Raw genomic sequence first — 22,237 nt, forward strand, 5'->3', positions numbered from 1 at the left:
TAGTCTTGGGCTGAAATTCTCTTGTTAGGCTATGGTGAAGATACAATTGATACATCAGACTTTTTCCCCCTGTAACTCATGGAATGCATTGGGTAGATGCAGTGTTCTAACCACAGCTGTGAGCAGAGGCAGCAGTGATGAAGCAAGCAGATGTTGAAGTACCTGTGATCCGATGCCAAGCTTGAACAGAGAGAGATGAGAAACCTTGCCCCAGGGATGGAAGAAGAAAACCTCTGTTCCTGGAGATAAAAGAAGAGAACTTTTGTTTCTATACTAGAACAACTCACCCTTAAAATTGCACCCCAATAAGCTGAGATGACCCGTGGTGGTAGTTGTGGGAGGGACTTCACGATTGCAGATTTCTGGGTGGCTGCTGTTCGTTGAGATTAAAACAACGAAAGAACTGTTTCTCCATGGTATTGGCAGGAGACACTCCTCTCAGGAAATGAACTGAGGAAAGATGAGTTTAGAAGTGGTAAACTGACTGAAAATGCTGAATTTTTTCTTTGTGTTGTCAGTGGGAAAGGAAAGAAGAGTTGAGGGGAGAAGTGTTCTGAAGGTTTATTCTGATTCTTATTATTCTTCTTTTAGTTCTCTTAATAAAGTTTTCTTTATACTCTTTAAAGTTTTGAGTCTGCTTTTGCCCTTCTCCTAATCTTATTTCACAACAGAAAATGAGTAGATAATTCTGGTGAGTGCACTGGTGTTGGGCCAGCACTCGATCCACCTCAGTTACCAGGATAGAGAGAGATGTGCTGATCCACTGGCCGAGATACTGAAGTTGGGGGCAAAGTTGCTCTTGCGGGTTTGTCCAAATAAATGAAAACTTTGATGCATGGAGGTGTAAGGAGAAGTTGCTTTGTCTGCTTAGTTTCTTCTGTTTAATGGAGTGTCTCTTGAGGTGAATTGAAATCAGAATGAACAACAGATTAACTGGGTAAAATTTCCCCCACTAAAAAAAGTTGTTTTTCATAGTATGTGGCTCTGCTAAGACTGTTCACATGCTGAGTATTTTTTGTAATTGGGATGAAAGGCAAAATAATGATTTGTGCTTCTGTGCTTCTTTTAAGAATGCTGTTAAGATTTCTTTAAATACAGATAACTTAAACCTGTTAGTAAAGAGCTATAGGCTACTAGTTCTTACTAGCTGTGTCCATGTCAGGTGGATCAGGGAAATTGGAATCTTAATTTAATGTATAACATCCTTTTTGTCTCTGAAATAAAGCAATTTTTGGTGTTTAGAAACAAACTGGGTTAAATACACCAGGAACCTTAATATTATAAAACCAGTAAGTGTTTGCTTAATTAAAAGAACATTGGCTATTATTATGCATTTGATGCAGAATCCTGCTGGGCTGTGTGAAGATAAAGCTTAGTTTCCTGTTGGACAACAAGTTGTAGCTGTGTAATCCTGGAGAATTATTACAGTTTACAAAATATTGAGGTGTCTGACAGCAGTAGTTCAGTAAAAGGTAGAAAATAAGTTACTTTTAAGTTCCTTTGTCCGTACCCCCCCTCCTAGGTGACATGTGCCTGGACTTAACAAGGGCTGCAGGTCAAAACCAGGGCAGTGAGTTCTACTTGCAGCTGTGCTATGCCTTATTCTCATGATTAGTCTCTTTCTGTGAAGAAGCTTTTTAACCAGGGGACAGATGTGAAATAATGTCTGCAACTTGTGTGAAGACAGGCTCAAATCCTGTGAATTCTTTCAGCAGAATTACATGTTGGAACACATGAATTGTGTTGAATTTCAATGTTAAAACCAACTATCACTGCTACCCTTTTGCTGCAGCTCCTGCTTTCAAGTATTTCAGTAATCTGATTTATAACATCTCACTGGGAGATGTATTGGCATAATTATTGTAGCACTGAGCACCTGAGGAGGAACAGAATAGAAACGTAAGAAACCAGCACTGCTAATAAGGAAAAAAATACCTTGTTGTATTGTCAGTAAATCACTTAGAGATATGCACCCATCTGGCTGTGTGGGTTTCTGTGAGTAACTGTATGAACCCTGCTGATACTACTCACTGTCTTGACAGAACTGTGGGGAGAATGGGTTGCATTCTTTGATGGATTAGGAGAAGGAAAGAAAGGGAAGACAATGGGAAGCATTAAATGAGAACATATTCAGGAATCATTCACTAGGCAAAAATCGTTGCTGTTCGTTGGCCGTGAGGGCAAAGCCTCCTGTCTGGTTTTCTGACATTTCTGGCAATAAATGGCCAAGGCAAGTACAGCGTACTACTATCACTGTCTGTGTGTAATCAATCTTGAGTGTCTCGGGAGGCGGTGGGTGGGGTTTGTGTGAGCCCCGGCGCGGCGGGAGGCGTTGGAAGGTGAGGGGTGTGCGAGGGCACAGCGCCACCTGCCGGGGAACCCCCCGGCCCGGGGTGACGGCCTGAGCTGGGCTGAGCTCTGGAAATACATTCTCAGGTTTTCCTTTCACTTTTTTATTTATAGGAACATCATTTGCAGCGGGCTATCTCAGCACAACAAGTCTATGGAGAGAAGAGGGATAACATGGTTATACCGGTTCCAGAAGCAGAAAGTAATATTGCATACTATGAATCTATATACCCTGGAGAATTTAAAATGCCAAAGCAGCTGATTCACATACAGCGTAAGTAAAGTAACTCGTTCATTGAAGTCTGCATTGAATCTACATTCTCCAGGCAGCAACTGACAGAATGAGAGGACACAGTCTTAAACTGTGCCAAGGGAAATATAGGTTGGATATTAGGAAAATTTTTTTTTACAGAAATAGTAATAAAGTATTGGAATTGTCTGCCTGGGGAGGTGGTGGAGTCACCATCCCTGGGTGTTTAAAAAATGGATGTGGCACTCGATGCCGTGGTTTAGTTGAGGTGTTAGGGAATGGGTTGGACTCAATGATCTTGAAGGTCTCTTCCAACTTAGTGATTCTGTGAGAGTTTAATTTTGTTAGTAGTTAAGACATTATTCATAAATGTCTGTTGAACTCTAATCAAGACTGACTTCTGAGAATTAATTTTTTCAACATCCTACTTGCCAAAGTAGTACCTTTCGTTTTTGTTCTGTAGTAAACAGTTTGGAGGGAAATTTAGATTTGTTGGCAAGCACAGACACAGATCTAATTAAAGAGGAAAATACATAATGCATAGCTAAGAAACAGAGTATCTTTTCCTGAAGCACCACCAGAGTAAAATGGCAGTAGAGTGGATTGGGAAGCCAACCAGAAATGACAGTAGTAAAAGTATCTGCCTATGCCTGGTGCAAGTATTCTACATCTAAAAGCAGATGGGGTTTGATATCACTGATGACTTGCAAATTTGTTGTGGTTTTGTTTTTGTTGGAAGATAGCAGCTATTTGCTATGTGAGCACCTTCATGTGAGTACCACATTACTTCAGATAACTTTGGAAAAAATTTCGAAAATACAGTCTGTTGAAGAATTCTGTTGCATGGTGTAATGAGCAGAATTTAAAAAGTAGTATCTGTGCTATGTAAACATATCTCATGCCTAATTAACTTTATGTCATTTTGAGCCTCAGTAATGGCTTAAAATATTTGAATTGTAGAATAGTGTGGGTTGGAAGGGACCTTTAAAAATCATCTAGGTCCAAAGCTCCCTGCAATGAGGGGGATTCAACTTTGTCAGGTTGCTCAGAGCCTGGCCCATCCTGAGTGTGAATGTTCACAGGTGTGGGCATCCACTGGTTTTCTGGGCAACCACCTGTTCTAGTGCTTCACCACCCTAATTGTAAAAAAGTTCTTCCTTCCTGCTAGCAGTCTTCCATGCTGATAATAAGGTTATACTTTTCACTATTCAGTAGCTGGAATTGTGAATTTTAAGCTGTGCTGTGTTCTACCTGTTTATTAAAAATAGCTGTGTGTTTTCACATACACGCTTGGAAATAAATTTGTCTCTTACCAACCACAGTAATTTTAATGAGGCTTGGGAGTCATGTTTCGAATGCAGATTGATGTATTTTCATGGGATACTGTGGAAAACAGCTGTTTGCATTCTGCAACATATTACTTGTATTTAAAAGATGCTTTGCTGCATAGGTAGATTATGCCGGGCTAGTATAGTCTGACTCATCTACATCACAAAATCATTGATGAGAATATGTTAAGATCATTGTAATACAGTCTGCACATGCTTTGGTGGGAGTACCTTTGATATGTGTTCAGGCTGAAATCTGAACTGCTGCTCATACAATACATAACACTCCAAAATGCTTGGCAGCATTGAAGATTTTAATGAATATAAAAATGTCTTACTGAAACAGTGAAGGCAGTAAGCTGTTAACTGGTTTGAACACTAGCAAGTTTTCATTGGTTAACAAAACCATAACAAGTAGATGTCAACTTTTATGCCTAATTTTTAAGAGTAATTTTTTTCAAGAAAAAAACCTCAATGTTTACATCCATATGGAAGTACTATTAGTACAACATTCAAACAAATAATTTTGGTTTTCTCTTGAAGTGCTGTGTGCTCTAGATGCTAAGAACAGAACTTTTTTGTAGTGAAACTAACCTTAACTTTCACTGTATCATGTAGCTTTCAGTTTGGATGCTGAGCAGCCAGATTATGACTTGGATTCGGAAGATGAGATCTTCGTGAATAAGTTGAAGAAAAGAATGGACATCTCTCCTTTGCAATTTGAGGAGATGATAGACAGACTAGAAAAGGGCAGCGGTCAGCAGGTACAATGGTACTTTGAATAAAGAATTTGAAATACACACTCTATTATTGTATGAAAGTGACATGCTGGGTTTTACATTTAGCCAGTCAGCCTGCAAGAGGCCAAGCTGTTGCTGAAGGAAGATGATGAATTGATCAGAGAAGTATATGAGTATTGGATTAAAAAGAGGAAAAATTGTCGAGGTCCTTCACTTATCCCAGCAGTGAAGCAGGAAAAACGAGATGGCTCCAGCACAAATGACCCTTATGTTGCTTTTAGACGACGAACAGAAAAGATGCAGACACGTAAAGTAAGTATATCAGTGCCTCCCTCAGCTTTTCTATCTTTTCAGAGTCCCTCTTTCAAAAAGTTGCTTCTATAAAGAAACAATTTGCATTGTACTACAACATAATAAAAAATTGAATGTTTTCTTTGTATCTTGCAAGGGCAAAAAGCATAAAACGGCTCTGGTCCAACTATTAAATGAAAGTTTATATTCACTTTTTCACTAAATTTACTGTTAAACCTACTTAGGGCGTTGGCAAGCTGTGTATCATTGATAACATGCACATGCTTCTTTTTGGTTTAACATGTCACTCATCTTTTTAATATACCTCAATATTTAGAACTTACTTTAATTCAGATTGTTTAACTTAAATGATGTGGGGAAACACGTATTCTGTGTATCTACAGAATCGAAAAAATGATGAAGCTTCCTATGAGAAGATGCTGAAGCTGCGTCGAGATCTGAGTCGTGCAGTAACCATCCTGGAGATGATAAAAAGGAGGGAAAAGAGCAAGAGAGAGTTGCTGCATTTAACACTGGAAATTATGGAAAAGAGGTAATTTTTATTGAAAATCTGCTGCAGAAAGCTTGGAAACTACTTTATGTTTGGATTGCTGCAGATATTTGAACAGTGGGAGATTTTTGAAATAAGTTCAGACTGTTTCACACTTGCAGGATAGCATATTCATATTTGCCTATAAAACGTTAGGAAGTTGCTTATTATGGGAGGGTTATTGTCATACTAAGCTGTATTGTTTTATTATGTCTGTGGATACTCTCAAATTTTACTCTGTGTATTGTACTGGAAGAGAGATCATAGTTTCAAGCAAAGTCATTTGAAATTTTTTGTTAAGTATGTAGATTAAAGAAATTGCAGCTATTTTTAGGACCAGTTTCAATCATTACCATTCTTCTTTGACTTCATGATCTCTATTCTGTGCTAAAAAAACTTGATCTAATACCCTCTTGAGGAAAACAAGCATTTCATACAGTATTAAACATGAGTCATCTCCAGCTAGTGCTTCTTTTGCCATCCTGTTGATTAGCTGTGCTGTGGGCCAAATGCTCTGGCAAGAGTTGCTTTCCCAGTTGACTGAGAATCACAGTTGTGGTGTGTAGTTGTCCCCGAGATTGATACTTACAATCTGAACTTTTCTAGCCGAAGTATCCATGTTTGAAAGCAAATGTTCCAAGGCAGTACCTTAAAACTGCAGAATTGGCTTTTTAGTCTAGGTTTTTAGGGAGACAAGCTGAACTAGCTCCACCAGGGCGCTTCTTTTAAGCCCTGAGCATTTTCAGCAGAAACAGGGGAGAGAAATCACTACTATTTTTCCAGTTGCTTTTTAAAGAAAATAAGCCATTGAATAGAGGAAAGACTCTCATACCTCCCTCATAGTAGAGAACCCAGCATTTGTCACATGAAATTACATTGAAATGTAATACTTCATGGATCTACTTGCTGAAAATACTCCAAAATGCAAAAGAAAAGTCATGAATAGCCCATTCTGCTTCACTGTTTAAAACTTTGAGTGATAAATGTGATGAATTCTTTAAATGGTACCAGTCCCCAAGGAAGGGAGTGGGTAACCCTCTCCTCTTTTTTCTTTACAGTATCACCTTTTGGAGGTGCTTTACAGATTAGTTGTCCTTTTTTATCTGTCAGCATTATTCATTGCAGTGAATTTTCTAGGTTTTTATTCTCCTTCTCTGGAGTAATACTTGTGCTTCTTGCTGATGTACTGGATATCCCTTTACCCCTAGTCGCAAGTATTAATTTGTGTTTCTCGTCTTTTTACCAGATGGGCATTGTATTCTAGCAAATAAAATTTATTCTGATTTCAGGTATAATTTGGGTGACTACAGTGGAGAGATCATGTCTGAAGTCATGGCACAGCGGCAACCGCTTAAACCCACCTATGCTATTCCCATCATTCCTGTGACTAACAGCAGTTCTTTTAAACACCAAGAAGCTATGGAACTGAAAGAATATAAAGTTAAAGTAAGTAATGTCAATAACAGAGTTACTGTTCATTCTGTGAAGTACACAAAACACACCATTTTAGAATTGGAGGAGGGAGGAAGCTTTTTGGAACTGGCAATAGGGTAGCAAAGCTGCAAGTGAAATAAAATGGCTTTGTTCTGTTGAAGTTTCAAGGATAACAGATTACCAGCGTTCCTCAAGACAGAAATAAAGGAAGTACAGACAAACTAAAGATAAAAGAACACATGCATGTGTTCTTATTCAGGAGGATGGAAACATTTTTCTTTACTACTGTCCATAAAGTTAGGATGTCCTGAACAAAACTGTGTTTATTATCATTAGACATTGTACAAAGAACTAGTGATGTGAACGCTGTGTATTATTCTAAGCTATAGTTAATTTAATATGGAGGGTTGGGGTTTGTTTTGTTTCTAAAATATGATCCATTGGTAATTCTCCCCCTGCTGTATATCTTTGGTTTCATATTTAAGTAAAATATCAAATAGTCTTATTTGATTTAGACAGCTGACAAGTACTTTTCTCCCTGCAGGCTTTAATTTTGTGTCATACAAACCATAGCTACAGTGCGAACAACTGAGCATGTTAAATAGGTCAGGTAACACAGGATAAATGCTGAGGTATAATTTGAATTTTAAACAAAGGCAGCTTGTAACTGAGGAATATCCAGAGGCTGTTCTGAGTTTGCAAGGTGGCTTGAATCAGTGAATTCTTCGCTGGTAGTAAAGCATTGTCCTTGATATTGCTGGTGTGTACTGCTTATTGGTGGTACTAGATCAGTGCAGTGTCTCTCAGCTTGGAAATTTGGGAAATCCTCTTAAACTTGACTTTGCATAATAGGGGGAAACATGTTAAATTTTTAGAGACTTTTGCAAGATTATAGGTGCCTTTTGAGAAGTCTGTTTTTGCCTTCAGAGCAATGCTTGATACTTAGTAATACCCTGACATAAATGGCTATCAATTAAAAATGCTAGGAAATAAGGGTGTCTCGTGGAGATGATGATATATATTTTGGTCTTCTTTTCCAAAGTAGTACTGTTACCTTAACTTCTAGTGAGTACCTAGCACAGACTGAGCAAACACTGCTTGATTCCATGTTGTCTGTTCAACGTTTCAGTTACTGGAAATGAAATACAGACACTTTGAAATGACTTCATGTTTTACTGTGAGCATGGTAGTGAGATAAGTTCATGTCATTAGTTTGCTTACACGAGAGTTTACTTAAACTCCTGTTTTAATGTAATTTTCTTCTGTGGGTAACTTTACACTTGCTTTTGTTTTTCTTGCAGCAGGATAAACCTGATGTTATTAGACCCAAAAGAAAGTATGAGAAGAAGCCAAAAGTCTTACCTTCGTCTGCTGCTGCTACTCCTCAACAGACAAGTCCTGCTGCACTGCCAGTCTTTAATGCTAAAGATTTGAATCAGTATGATTTTCCTAGCTCAGATGATGAACCTCTTTCCCAGGTAGGACCTCTAGTGTTCTGCTCTTTGGGAAAGAGCAGAAGTAAAACTTGAATTTTCTAATACCTCTCCTCATACACATTCTCATGTCATCTCCTTTGAAGGTTTTGTCTGGTTCTTCAGAGGCTGAGGAAGAAAATGATCCCGATGGTCCTTTTGCCTTCCGTAGGAAAGCAGGCTGTCAGTACTATGCTGTAAGTAGAATTTCCTTGTGCATTGTTAAAACAGAGTGCCATTGTATGCAAGCATCTTGTGTTTAATTGCTTAAAATTATTTTAAGCCTCATTTAGACCAACCTGGCAGTTGGCCGTGGAGTAGCCCTAAGGAGGGAAGATTAGGAGATGTGCGATACAGATACTGCTTAACCACCCTCACTGTACCCCAGAGGTGTATTGGGTTTGCACGGAGACGGGTTGGCCGTGGTGGAAGGTAAGTGCTGTGTAATTGTTGCTGGTTTTAAAAATAAGATTAAACCAGTAAGATGCAAAGAAGAACAAAGTCTAAAAAAACCAGAAAGGCGAAAAATAAAAAAAAGATATCACAGGGAGATTAGCTGGCTAATGTCTTCATTTTTATTTTGCACTAGTGGAAGCTGTTTTAGTAATGTTTTCTTAAATCTTTCTAGGGGGGTTTTGTTGCTTGCACTCTCATTTTTTGACATGAAGATGCATGTATATCTTCAGTTGTGGTTGGTTTGTTTTTAAATTATTTACATAGCTATCCTCAAATAGTAGCATTTCAAGATAGCAAAAATTGAATTTTGCAAAAAAATGCTTTTTAGTGATTAGACAGTATTTGGTGATTTTGGGAGAGATGCTTTGAAATGATAACTGTTACATTTCAAACATTGTGAAAAATATCAAAAGGTATTTTACTTTTAAGAATCTTTACTGAAAACAATTTATAAATGGTTGAGTGTATAAGTATGTGTCTTTAAGAAAATAATACATTAGTATTAAATTTTTATTAAAAGTAAGAATATGACTTGCCTTTCAAATTTATGCTTAGCACCTCTTCACATACAGTAAGACAACTTGACCAATCAGTAAAATTGGAATAAAATCTGATGGCTCTTACTGGGATTTTTGCAAGGAGATTTGGAAGTTAACGTGTGGCATCCTTACTGCTTTGGAATGGTTGTAGGTGTAGCCAGTATATATGGGAGTAAGGGTTTGGAAATGAAGTTACTGTAGGAGGACATAGGTCTTTTTGTTTTAATTCTATGTTGTTGAAGTGTCTTTAATATATATGTGATGTGCCTCAGCTCTTCTTCAGACAGTAGAAGCTAGAATATACCTAAATGTACTACTTACTGGGAAGTAATAGATGGTCATGCATCATACCAGGGGAGTGTGTATGTGTGTGTTGGCTTGTTCCAGAGCATTTTTGTGTAGCTTTTTCTGTCCCTTTGTTGTCCACGAGCACACATCAAACCGATGACTTTCTTGGTATTTTCTTGCCACTGTTTAACTGTGCTTTGTTCTCCTGTTTTTAGGGTGCTACTAGACAGAGCGCATTCGGACTACGATAATGCATTTCATCATCTGGACTTGGAAAGGTTTTCCTCATCACAACACTCTTCAATCAGTCAATTTGCCAATACCTCAGAAACAAATACCTCGGACAAATCTTTCTCAAAAGACCTCAGTCAGATACTAGTCAATATCAAATCATGTAGATGGCGGCATTTTAGGCCTCGGACACCATCCCTACATGACAGTGACAATGATGAACTCTCCTGTAGGAAATTGTACAGGGGTTTAAATCGAACAGGCACAGCACAACCCGGGACCCAGACATGCAGTACCTCTATACAAAGTAAAAGTAGCAGTGGTTCAGCACATATTGGTATGTTTATTTTAACAAACTTGCTTCTAGAAGTTTTAAACTTACTTCAGAATATCTTTAGGTCATCCATACTTTACATTGTGGTCTATTTTGATTACAACATCCATCTTCAAGTGTATTTTTTTTGCTGCATTGAATTTACCTGCATTTATTGCTAACAGTAGTGTACTCTTCTGAGATTTAGACAAATGTCACAGTGGTATGTAATTACAATTTTAGAAATATAAAAGTTGAAAAAACAGTATTTTCTAGGGTTTAAGTTGACTGAATATTTGGATTTTTTGAAATTAAAAATACACTAATTGAAATGTTGATATAAATATTATGTACTAAATTTTTTTCTAGTACAAGATGTGGCAGTGATGGGAAATGTTTAGGTAAAACGTTTGCATTTAAAATCCCAGCATGCTATGAATTCTTACTTGAACTTAAATGAACTTAAATGCCATTTCCCAGCCAAGAAGTACCCAGCCCACCCTCACTGATGCATCTGCTTGTGCTTAGCAAAACTCTTGGACTAATCACCCCTACATCTTGTCAGCAAGTGGCAGATTACATCTTATAGAACCTAATTACAGATTTGAGGATCTGACTCTGAAAAAATGTGATGTGGTAGTGTTTTTTAATTGGAACACTATTGGATAGCATCACTCTTGCTTCTTACTGGAAGACTGGTATTTACATTGTTAGAATGGAACTTATCAACTCATCAAAATTCATGAGTCATTTACTGTCAATGTCATCTTTTTATAGGTTCAAGTGATGTAATTTTTAATAGGAAAAAACCCTCAAAAGCTCACCAGGGTTTTGTAAGGAGTCTCTAGAATCATATTTTCCTTGCCATTTTGAAATGTGGCTTTGGAAATCAATCAGAAAACTTGGATAATGTAGGAGAGCAGTGAGAAGAGATGCATACACCTAATAAACTGAGTTATGTGTTGTTTTGGTGATTTGCTTTAAAGACTGTTATGCTGGTATCAGATAACTTTAATCTTCTGTTTGCTGCTGTATTATGTGCCTTCACTCCTATATAATTTTTGAGATTTTTTCCAGAAAATTCTTTCTCCTTGCATTTGTACAGTTAGTGAGCAGCTTTGTTTGCTGCTTTATTTCATGCTTCCTCTCCATGCTAGTGTAGGTCCTTGCTCCCATGCCTCTCTTTTTCAGGATTCTTGCTGGAAATGTGCTAGGGATAAAACTGATGGTTCTTCTGGTTCGTGATTTTAGTGTGGCTTTTGGTGTTCAAATTCTGCTCTTTCACTGAGCATGCCCAGAACTGAATGAGGACGTTCTCTTCCTGGTGGCTGAGCTAAACTCTGATAAATGGTAACCAGATGACAAATGTGAAAACAAAACTGTGTTGGATAGACTATAAATATGCTGCAAAGTCTTAATGGGCAGTGCTTTACATTTGAAAATCACCTAGTCTTGAAAAATTGGCTGATGGAGTTTAAAGCTCATATCTGTGTGCGTGTCTGTATAAATAAACACACACACATCCTTTTAGTGTTTTTCCCCTGAAATACATTGTAAGGATATTTATCTACATAATCTGGGAATTAAATGCAATTATTTACGTTGATGAGTTCCGTAGAAGGTTTTAATTGTGTGGTTAAATATTGAAGCCTGTGGGAAAGTAATACATACCAGTGTTAAGAAACTGGTGTATTACATTCATTTGCGCTTGGAATTCTTTGGAGATGATTTAGTAGCTGTAAAAATATTTAAGTCTTCCAAGCTTTTCAAAATACAAATGTGGTGTTTAGTTTCATAATTTTACTGGGATTTGATACAGAAATTAAATGTTCAAGAAAAAAATACAGCTGTCTGAATTCGTAGATACTCTTTAAATTGGTTACCAGAGTCTTTGGATAGTCATTTGTTATTCATGTAACCAGGTAGATTGTATCCATATAATTATAACTATCCATGTAATTATAAATAATCTTAATTGTGATTCTTGTGGTATTGGAGTGTATATGAGTGTGTGTATGTGGTGTACTGCTGATCACCTGTTCAGGCGTGGGTGTTTGTAAGGAGCACAGTCTGCTCCATCTCGGTACCAGTGTGGTTTTAGTGGTTTATTTTCCATTTTCTAAAAGGATTCTGTGAGATATGTTATCTGTACAGATCACAGGGGTGTTCGCGTGTCTTGTGTGTGAGTCTGACTTCTTCAGAGGTGCCTGTCAGTGGGGGCTGCAGCTGCTGAGTTCTGTTTTTGTTCTTTCTGTAGCAAATACTGTAAAGAACCTCAGGTACCTAACAGATGTACTGACGTTTTTGTAGTAGTTACTATTGCAGCTTAAAAACCCTGTAGGGTTTCACTGTTCCTTTTTCTTAGTTGTTTTTAAGGCTGAGTTTGTTGTGGATGTGGATATTTTAGATTTGTTTCTCTTTGCCTTTTATGTTTTTTAAGTTTTTGGTCTGTTGTCAGAAAACACTTACTAATGCATTTGTGTTTTTAAAGTCATGTTGTCCTTTCACTGCTACTGTGAGTTGTGGTCAAACCACATTGCTTACTTCTAAGATGTTCATCCTGGGATTCTGTAGTGACCAGCAGAGGTGGTCATATTGCCATGTTTGTGTGCCATCCCATGGATTTGGTTGGTTTTTGGTTTTTTTTTGTTGTTGTTTTCCTGCTAAGAAAGTCCTTGAGCATTTTCTGTCTTGTGTGATGCAGACATGGTGCTGACATGGAACAACTGCTGTGGGAAATAATTTCCTCGGGTGTCTTATAGGTGGCCAGCAGGGCCATGAAGTTGAAATGGTATCTCAGGTCTTCTGTTAATGAGAAGATATATTACAAAAACTGTGCTGTAACACCACTCTCTGGCTACAGGGAGCATTGATTTTCATCCTGAAAATCAGAGGGAGGTTTCCCCAGATCTGGGCATATTATAAATATTTTGAAGTGCTTTTGATCCTGAAGAAATGCAGTTTATTCTGATTCTAGCTTTCAGAGTGCTTAGTATTAAAGATCTCTGGAAAGTTGTTGCATTGAGATTTTGTGTGTAAATCAAGAAGAGGTGTCTTAAAATCCCTTACAAGTTACCTGGACACTTGTAGTGTGCTGTAGGCTAGACTTTGGCCACAGGAGTGAGTGACCAAGTAGCATCACTTGTGTAGAGGGTGGTTCCTTCTGATATTACTGAAAGATTATAAAAAAGTATCCTTTGCCCTCTTGTAAGAAGAGCTGATAAAAAGGTCTTAACACATGTTATTCAGAACACCACTAAAAAGGAAGTAAGAACGTTAAAGCATTATTTTTGTGGAGAATTAACTTGTTCAGCAGCAGAATTACTTCAGTAGAGGATTCTGTATTGCTGGCAATGTCAGGTTTCTCAGTCATAACCTTCAGAGATGGAGTGTTTGTGTCCCTTGTGGATTGTTTTCATTCTGCTAAGCAAGTAAAAGTCTTTGACCTGCTTCACATTAGAGACTGTGCTCTCTGCTGGAGGCCTTCCATTAAATATGCTATATTCACGTTTTTGTATGCTTGGATTTCATAAACAAAAGTTAGAGACACTTAAAACTGCACACATGTATCATTCCATTTCAACCTTGTGTTTAGGAAGCAGAGCAGAGGTACCAATCACTAGTGAAATATTGGAACACTGATTCCCAGGCTCCACTAAGAGCAGGCAAGAATCTTGCATTCTGTTCCTTTCTACCTTCATCACCCAGAAGCTGGATCACTTTGAAAACAGCATCTGAAAACTGGCAAGGCTAAAGAGGCTGGCAGTTAACTGGAGCCCACTCAACTGAGTTGAGAAATCACTCTTTGGGAAGAAGCCTTACTAAAAATTGTTAGGTTGGGTGTTTGGGAGTGTAGACATTACTATATATGAAAAGCTGTGGGTATCCAGAGTATGGTCAAATGCCTTGCGTTTCCTTGTAAACTAGACATTTAGGTGATGTGATGCAAATTCTGCATTGCTGTTCAGTAATTTCTACTGTGGGAATTACATAGAAATAACATTTTCCCCAGTAGACTTGCATGCTTTTTTTGGACCTCTAATCTGCTTTTTAAAAGCAGTTCTGTATGTTTGGGGATCCAACCAGGGTAGTGAGCTGTTTCCCAAATACAGATCTGTACTTGTTCAGCTTAGAGAAGTTTTTGGGGTGAACTAGTTGGGACCTTCCACTATCTGAAAGGAGACTACAAGAAGGATTGAGAGGGACTTTTTACAAGAGCGTGTAGTGACAGGACAAAGGGGAATTGATTAAAACACAGAGCAGGTTTAGATTAGAAGAAATTCTTTGGAAGAAATTAGGAAGAGATTTTTTTACTGTGAGGATGGTGAGGCAGTGGCACAGGCTGCCCAGAGAAGTTGTGGAAGCCCCTTCCCTGGAAGTGTTCAAAGCCAGGTTGGATGGGGCTTTTAACCTGCTCTGGGGGAAGGTGTCTTTCCCCATGGCACGAGTTTTGGAACTAGATGGTCTTTAAGGTCCCTTCAAACCCAAACCACTCTGTGATTCTATACTGTTTTTTCATGTTGTCATTAAGGTGTTACACCTGACATCAGGTTTTAGACAACCTTTTCCCAGAAAGAAACAGGAGGAAGCTCCTCAATCCTGTGACAATGCCTTGTATCGATATAGAAGGACTTGTCAGTGACTTTTGTGCCATCACTGGCTGTGTTTAGATGTTTTGGGGTTTTTTTAACCTTTGTATCTGTAATATTCTCAGCACTGCTCTGTGTTACTGTTTTTGCTGTTTTGAAATGCTTCTTTAATGTTATAGGGTAAGCTTGGTGATGAAAAATGCTGAAACTTGTAATGGCTGTTTCCTGTCATTGGAATTTAATGGTCTTGGTCCATCTATGGCTCAGCTGTTGAGATCCTAGTTGAAAAGACCGTGACAGTAACAGATGCTTATAGCTACTCCTAAACTTAGTTGAAGGAGGAAATATTAAAAGGAAAAGCTTATTTAGTCTGGGAAACGTGACTCTGGATGGGGAAGAGTCAGTACTTTTTAAAACACCTGAGCACTTCCAGAGAATTCAAGACTTTGTAGTCTTCCTGGATTTTCTCATTCAGTTCTGATTCAGTTGGAGTAAAACTTTGCTCCAAAGTGGAAGATCTCTGGGCTTGTGGAGCTGTTGCACTTTGCATCCTATGCAAGCATGGTCACATTTGTAACTGCACAGGAAACTGTGTGTACCCTAACTGGCATGTGACATTTTGGTGGAAATTCATTTCAAGAATAATGGGCAGACAAAAGTGCATAGGAAGTTTTCTAGCTTTCATTCAATGGCTAGTAAAAAAATCCTTATTAATTATTTTTGTCTATCTTCTGCTACCAAGAAGGGAGTGCATCTATAGACCTTATATCTAGTATATAATCTCTACAGTTATGTTAGGAGTTTCACACTTAAGTTCTGTTAGACTGAAATAAAAAGTTGTTGTAATAATAATCAAGGGCATAATGATTCATGTTCTCATAGTATGTAATAATGCCATCTTGAACTTCTTTTCAGAAAGTGCAACATCTTTGGGCCTGGTGCATGAAATACTAAATCACACTGATGGCTCTAAGTCTCTCCAATCTTCTGAATTCACTGGTGAGAACTTACTGTACAGTAGAAAATCTTTAACCAGTGTAAACCAGATAACATCTCTCAGATTTAAAAATGTGATGTTCTGGATTACTTAGCATTGAAATTGACGTTTGCTTTGCATGCACTTTGGCATTAGTAACCACTAACTGCAGTCTTACACATCAGGGATGTGATGCTCTCATGTATTTCCCTTAAGAAGACTTTGTAACATGATACATCATCTTTCCACACTTTAGCAGTTCTGTAGTTCTGAAATAGTTTGGGAGCTTTAGTTAAGTGAACTTTCTTCAATTCCCTGATCAATACTACCTTTTTAATGTTTGTCACCTCCACTGAAAGGATCATGGAATCTGGTATTCTATAAATTGGTTAGAGAAGTTCTTTAAACCTAATGTAGTCTTAATGTTTCCAACTGAAATATCATTTCTGCCTAACTTGTTATGAAACAACTTTTAACCTACTGTGATTTGAGTATCTAATTCTTAAGATGTTTAACAGGACTGAAACACTTGCAAAAGGTTTAATTATGCTGTTTGAGTGTCTCAGTATTAAATTTTTTTTAGAACTTTATTAAAAAAAAGTGTACCTAGCTAGGTCTCTGTGTTTACTCTACAAAGCTTGCTCATTTTGCCTAGCAAATCTAGTGAGCATCTTCCATTCTGGAAATGAAAAGGAATGCCAGTAGAGGGACCAGGTGCTTGCACTTGGATTTTCTGACTTATACTCCCTGGGGTTTTTAAGGGAACTGGTTATTGTGGTCAACTTTGAAAAAGTCTGTTTTCCTGCTTGAGGGAAGAAGAGTAACAAGTGAGTGCCTCACAGTAGAACTTGCAGCAGTAGTCGGGAGGGGAAGCAGTGGCTGTTTATCATACAATGACCCATCTGTTCATATAGGCTGTGCAGCCAACCCCCCACTCACTTCTTACTGCTTTTGGCCACTTCTGGGAAGGACTTTATTTCTCAGAGAAGCTAAATAAATGTAAGCCACAGCACTGTAAGGCTAGCACATGTTAAAATCTGGGATACAGTCAGTGAGCATCTTCAGAATATTTATATTGCAGTGTAAAACTGCTGTGAACTATGGGTCTCTGAAAAGTCCATTAGCAGTATCATTGTTACTCTGTGCTCCAAAAAGCAATGCCTGCTGAGTATCACCATCCCATAGAATGAATCATACAATTGAAAATTATATTCAGTGGCTTAATTCAAGAAAAAAATAGGTATGTAATTGTCCCAAAGAGTACAGATACTCATATGAGTGACTGTGGGAAAACACAGTCATAGTGCAGTAGCTCAGTTTTAATAAAACAAGATTTGTAGCTGTCACTAAGAAGATACTGAGCAGTCATTTATCCTGTCAGTCAGTGTCAGTAATGTACAGGATTTCATTCCTTGTACTCATAGCTGAAAACTCCTGTAGTTTTTTCTTCTGTCTTCCATTCCTTATTACAGTCTATAACCAGAAAATATTTCCTTGTTGCCAAAATATAGCACCAATACAGTTGCAGAATATTTGTGTGTGTGTGTTGTCCCAAGCTGTTAAATGAACAGGATAACACCATAACATGATGTACTGACTTAAAATCTGAAGGTTGTCTCAACTGAAATGTTACCACTTGATACAGTGTGCTGCAAAAAAACGAGAACCATTTGTACAGTCAAGTCTCTTGGTAAAGAGCTGCCCATCTTTTGATAACCATCTTGAGATGTGAATAACTTCAGACAGAGTTGTGCTGAAAAATTCCTCCTGTTTGAGGTTAGAAAAGGAGTTGACTAGATTGATTTAACAAGTGACTTGCATGAATTACTGAAGGTGCCTTGGAAAGTATGTTGGCGTTTTGTGGCAAGATACACCTGTTAGCTGTGAAAGACTGTTGAGGTTCTGAAATAGTAATATTCTTATTTATTGTGTATTGGTGGTGGTTGAGATTTCCCCCTTTACCCATTGCTGTAAAGGGTAGTGATTCTGTGTAGTGAATGAAACTGGGTGTTTTGTCACTGTTTAATTTGGTAAATCCCGTACTATTAAATAGTCATTACTGTGTGATGGAACCATGACCACTGAGGTCTGAGCATGCTGTTTGAGAAGAGACTGTAAGCACTGCATCCTTGTTTGGGGCTGCTGAAGCAAGGACCTGTCTTAAAATCTCATGTGTCGTCTTTAACCACTGAGTGTTGTGTTTTGTCCCTTTTTTAAACATCAAGCTGTTACTTGGCTCTCTGTTGCTTTACTAATGTTATTTAAAGCCTTGAAGGTCTCCAGTAATGTCAGGAATCTGTAACTTTGTGTAGTGTTGTGTAGCAGTACTCTCCTGAGTAATGTGGTTACTGATTTAAGTGTTCAGAAAAGGTCTGGGCTTGCTGCTTGCCTGCTCATTTTTTTCCAGGCAGATAAAGAGCAGCATATGACAAAAAGAGATGACATTCACTTTTGCTACTTCTACATGTACCATTTTTCTTTTGACACATGTGAAAGGTTTTCAGCTGTGTCCTTTCTCTTTTTTTATGACAAAAATGAGAAGAAATAATAAAATACTTGAAAAAAGGTTTTTAGGGACATTCACTGTTTTGTTTTTGGGGTTTTTTTTGATGAATTGATGTTAGCAAGATGCTTAGTTTGGCACCCATCCAGTTGCATCAAAGCTACATTGCAGGCAAGCAGAAAGTATTCTCTGCAAGCCACTTAACACATTAATAGCAGCAACACATTGTTTGAATTGATCCTTTAAAAAAAAAAGGACAGCTGAACTTAGACTTGTTCTTTGAGAAGCTCAGGATTGTACCTGCAGATGTAGAGGCACAGTCAGTACACTTGTGACTGCACTGTGCTGAGTGTGTAGGTGATTTCCCCAATTCCAGTCACAGTTGAGTGTCACAGGAAATGAATATGTAAGGTTAAATAGGTGAAAGCACTTTCATGTAAAGTCCATCCAAATGGGTTTTTACATGTATAGGAATGGCAGTTTTCAGAAGCAACTTATATCTCACAATCAGTATGCGTATTTTTTCAACTGAAATGTAAGGTAGACTGTAGTCTGAGAGCAGGAGGGGAAGAAACCCACTGGTAGTGTTAACAAAATACATGGTGGCTTTTAACAGAAGAGGAATAAAGTAATGCTGCCCTGATTTGCATGTCTTCAGAAGAAGTTTTGATTTGGATCCTTCAAATCAAGTAGCGATGTTCTCATTAAAACCTTCAATGTAGTGGTTCTCTAGCATGGAGAGGGAAGACCTAGCTTATATAATAGCAATCTATAACCTGTTCTGGTACAGTAGCATCTCTGTCTATGGAATGGAAAAGGAATATCAATCAGATTATTTTAGGAGGCTGTAGCTTGCAGCAGCCTTTTCTGAGCAGTATTGCATTTCTAACATGGATGCAACTGATAGAGAATTTCACAGTAAACCCCTGATAATGTTGTAAATAGTATTTTGAAATATTTGTTAGACATTTAGTAAGGGGAGCAGCAAAAGCATTGCTGAGTGTTTAAGCTAAATTGAAAAAACTGAAATTAGTTGTTCTTGAGTGTATTTTCCAGGTACTATTTTTAAATGGAGGAAGAGCAGTTGGAATATAGATGAGGGTGATGTTGTTACTGGGGTTCTTCTGTGACTTATTTCCTTTGACAGCTCTACAACTTTCCAGAGTGGTGGGAAACCTACAGCTCTAAGGGTCTCAGCTGCTTAAAAAGAAACTGATGTACAGTTTCAAAAATGTAGCTTTTCTGTATGTCACTTCTGGAAACACTTCCAGCCATTATTTAGCATAGTCTTTCCTAAACAAACACAGCATACGTTTTATTTGCTGCTATTGCAAAAGAGAGCAGTAATTTGGAGGTGGTCAGACCAACACAGGTGACTGTGTTTGCCTCAGCTCTGTTCTATAGCTACACTCTTAAGTACACTTAGGACTTGAAAACTGAAATGGACTGCTAATTTCACTTAAATAGGCACAAGTAAGGTGATTATGATGGTGGAAACTTTAATCATAGTCGGAGATGGTACAACATATCCTTTTTTGCTGTTTTCTTTGTCATTCTGTGTGTTCTCTTTATTTACATCACTTAAGCAATCTATTCATAAGCAATATATTTACAGTGCCATACTACAGAATAAAATACCTTGTTTATAGAATCCTCTGGGTTGGAAGGGACCCATCAGTATCATTGAGTCCAACTCCTGTTCCTGCACAGGACACTCTGATAAATCATACCATAAATAAATGGAACCTTCAATGTCATTGGCACTATGTTGGCTAAATTTATGTTGATTCAAAATTTTAGGGTTTGAAAAAACAATAAATTATATATCTCTCAGTACCAGAACAGTATATCCATTTTCTTCCCTCTGTTACTGCTGCTCAGCTTTCTACCTGTTAATCTTTGTGTGCTAAAGCTTTCTTGCTCTAACTTATGTTGGATGTCAGCTTAAAAAAAACCTAAAGGACTTGTAAATTTTATTTTTTATGTAAATTAAACAGTCATCTCCTTGAGTATTTGGTCAGTGAATTTTAGCTTGTTTGGTTTGGGGTTGTTTTTTAATAAGGACATTTATGAGTGAGGTTACTACTTTTAAGCTATTCCCCTAGGAATAATTTTTAAATATTGCAGTGATACTTAACTGTAGAAGTATTTGGAAGTAATTTGTTTCTTATGGCAATATGTATAAGTGCTACATCCTTACTTGCTCAAAGATGTTACAGCTGAGTAAAAGTTTATAGCTTCAAGTGTTCAAATAGGAAAGTGCAGGTAATAATTTCAGTGCAATTTCTAATACATACTAGAAGTAGTTTGCACAATATTTGAACACCAAAAAAAGACAAATACACGAGGAAAATGCTCAACAGTGTTTGCTCTGATGTTTCTGAATATTGCAGCCATTTATACTGACTTGTTATTCAAGTTCATACATGAGGTATAATTGGTCTTCAGAATCCTATTCTTTCCAGAAGCAGAACATAATTATGGTTTTGATGCAAACATGTTTTCTTCAGGCAAGCAGGCCTGAAGGAGTAGATAAACAAAAGATTCTTTAAAAAATGCAATTTGTGAACAGAATTTAAGTGCGGTAGTGATTTGTTGCTAAGCAGTAGTGAAATTCCCCAAAAGTGTGACTTCCGGTGCGGTTTTGGAGTACTATGTACAGCACATATTTGGGAACATTTGTACAATTTGTACAAATTGAAGGAAAATCTGAAAGGTGTATCCTTTGCAAGGGCATTTACACTCTAACCTCGATTCAGTTTGTAAATTGAAAACTGAGACTTCATTTTCTTTTGGATAAGTAAACTAAAAACATGCTTGCACTGAAGTTAGTCAATGGTACAGTGATTCTGCTGCACCATTGGGCATCCCATTGTCAATCTGTACAAATAATGCATTATCAGTTTTATACCTGTGGGTTAAATGGATAAAATTCTGCCTGACTTGTGATGTACTTGCTACTGAATTACCTTTCAAAGATTTTTAAGAGAAGGTTATAATTCTGTGAAGTTTGGTATTGATGGAGTTACTTGTATGTGTGTAGTTACAAACAAAAAAGGTACTGTACAGAATAGCCTACACAGTTGTGGGCATGCCCAACTTCAAGTTTTCAATTGAAACATAAATCTTAGTTGAAGGCCCTTCCTGCCTTCAGAGTGCTGTCGGTGAGGAGTGCATTGCACTTGCCAAGTTTGGCATATAAACCTATTTCCCTAATAATGCAGATACTGTCGTTTCACAAGGTGAAAACAGTGATGCCATTTCTACCAAATCATTCTTTTATATCTGTTTTTAAAGAGTTTTTTGTGGGGTTGATTGCATTTTGGTTCCTTTGTCCTCCTTCCCTTTTAGTTTCTTGAGCTAAATTCAGTTAAAGCCTATATATCAAACAAACAGAAAGAGGAGGTGTCATTTGGACAAAAATTTCTAAGAGGATGTCAACCCTTTTGATGAAAAGGTGTAGTAAGGCTCTTAGGAACTTGCTCTAGTAGGTTTGGGGTGGGGAGGGGTGATTAGGTTTATAAAGTACATTTGTTTGTATACACAACTCCTACATATTTTGATACAGTATTTTCTCGTTTTATATTTTGTTCAGCATTTACAGCCGAACAATACCAGCAACATCAACAGCAACTGGCACTAATGCAGAAACAGCAGCTTGCACAAATTCATCAACAGCAAGCAAATAGTAATTCCTCTGCCAACACATCACAGGTGAGGGATTTGTCTGTGCTATGATTTATCCCTCATTGTTTCCCACCAGGGTTCATCTCTAATTGTCAACTGTTGCCATAGAACCTTGAAACTAACCAACAGGAAAGTGGCTTTCGCCTGAATCTACATCATAGCCATTCTGTAAAGTGTTTAGAAGGGACACTGCAGGTGAGTGTGGCAGGCATTGCCTCTGCTCCCTCTTAACAAAAAAAAA

The 22,237-nt window shown here is 37.7% G+C and overlaps 1 protein-coding gene across 7 annotated transcripts in view; it reads left to right on the plus strand.

Moving 5' to 3' along the window:
- Window positions 1-22,237, plus strand: part of EPC1 (enhancer of polycomb homolog 1) — a 63,232-nt gene that overhangs the window by 38,590 nt on the left and 2,405 nt on the right. For 2 of the 7 annotated variants that reach the window (XM_033056211.1, XM_033056171.1), the window contains 12 exons: window positions 2,464-2,623; window positions 4,546-4,691; window positions 4,773-4,979; window positions 5,363-5,511; window positions 6,798-6,954; window positions 8,244-8,420; window positions 8,522-8,611; window positions 8,698-8,846; window positions 9,913-10,265; window positions 15,746-15,829; window positions 21,905-22,023; window positions 22,105-22,191. In XM_033056211.1, the coding sequence (XP_032912102.1) occupies window positions 2,524-2,623; window positions 4,546-4,691; window positions 4,773-4,979; window positions 5,363-5,511; window positions 6,798-6,954; window positions 8,244-8,420; window positions 8,522-8,611; window positions 8,698-8,846; window positions 9,913-10,265; window positions 15,746-15,829; window positions 21,905-22,023; window positions 22,105-22,191 (1,818 nt within the window). In that variant the 5' untranslated portion in view covers window positions 2,464-2,523. Of the gene's footprint in view, window positions 1-2,463; window positions 2,624-4,545; window positions 4,692-4,772; window positions 4,980-5,362; window positions 5,512-6,797; window positions 6,955-8,243; window positions 8,421-8,521; window positions 8,612-8,697; window positions 8,847-9,912; window positions 10,266-15,745; window positions 15,830-21,904; window positions 22,024-22,072; window positions 22,192-22,237 lie in introns of those variants that run through there. The other 5 variants (XM_033056175.2, XM_033056192.1, XM_033056183.2 and 2 more) reach the window with 5 other exon arrangements.

The sequence above is a fragment of the Catharus ustulatus genome, chromosome 1 (assembly GCF_009819885.2).
Source record: "Catharus ustulatus isolate bCatUst1 chromosome 1, bCatUst1.pri.v2, whole genome shotgun sequence".
Lineage (NCBI taxonomy): Eukaryota > Metazoa > Chordata > Aves > Passeriformes > Turdidae > Catharus > Catharus ustulatus.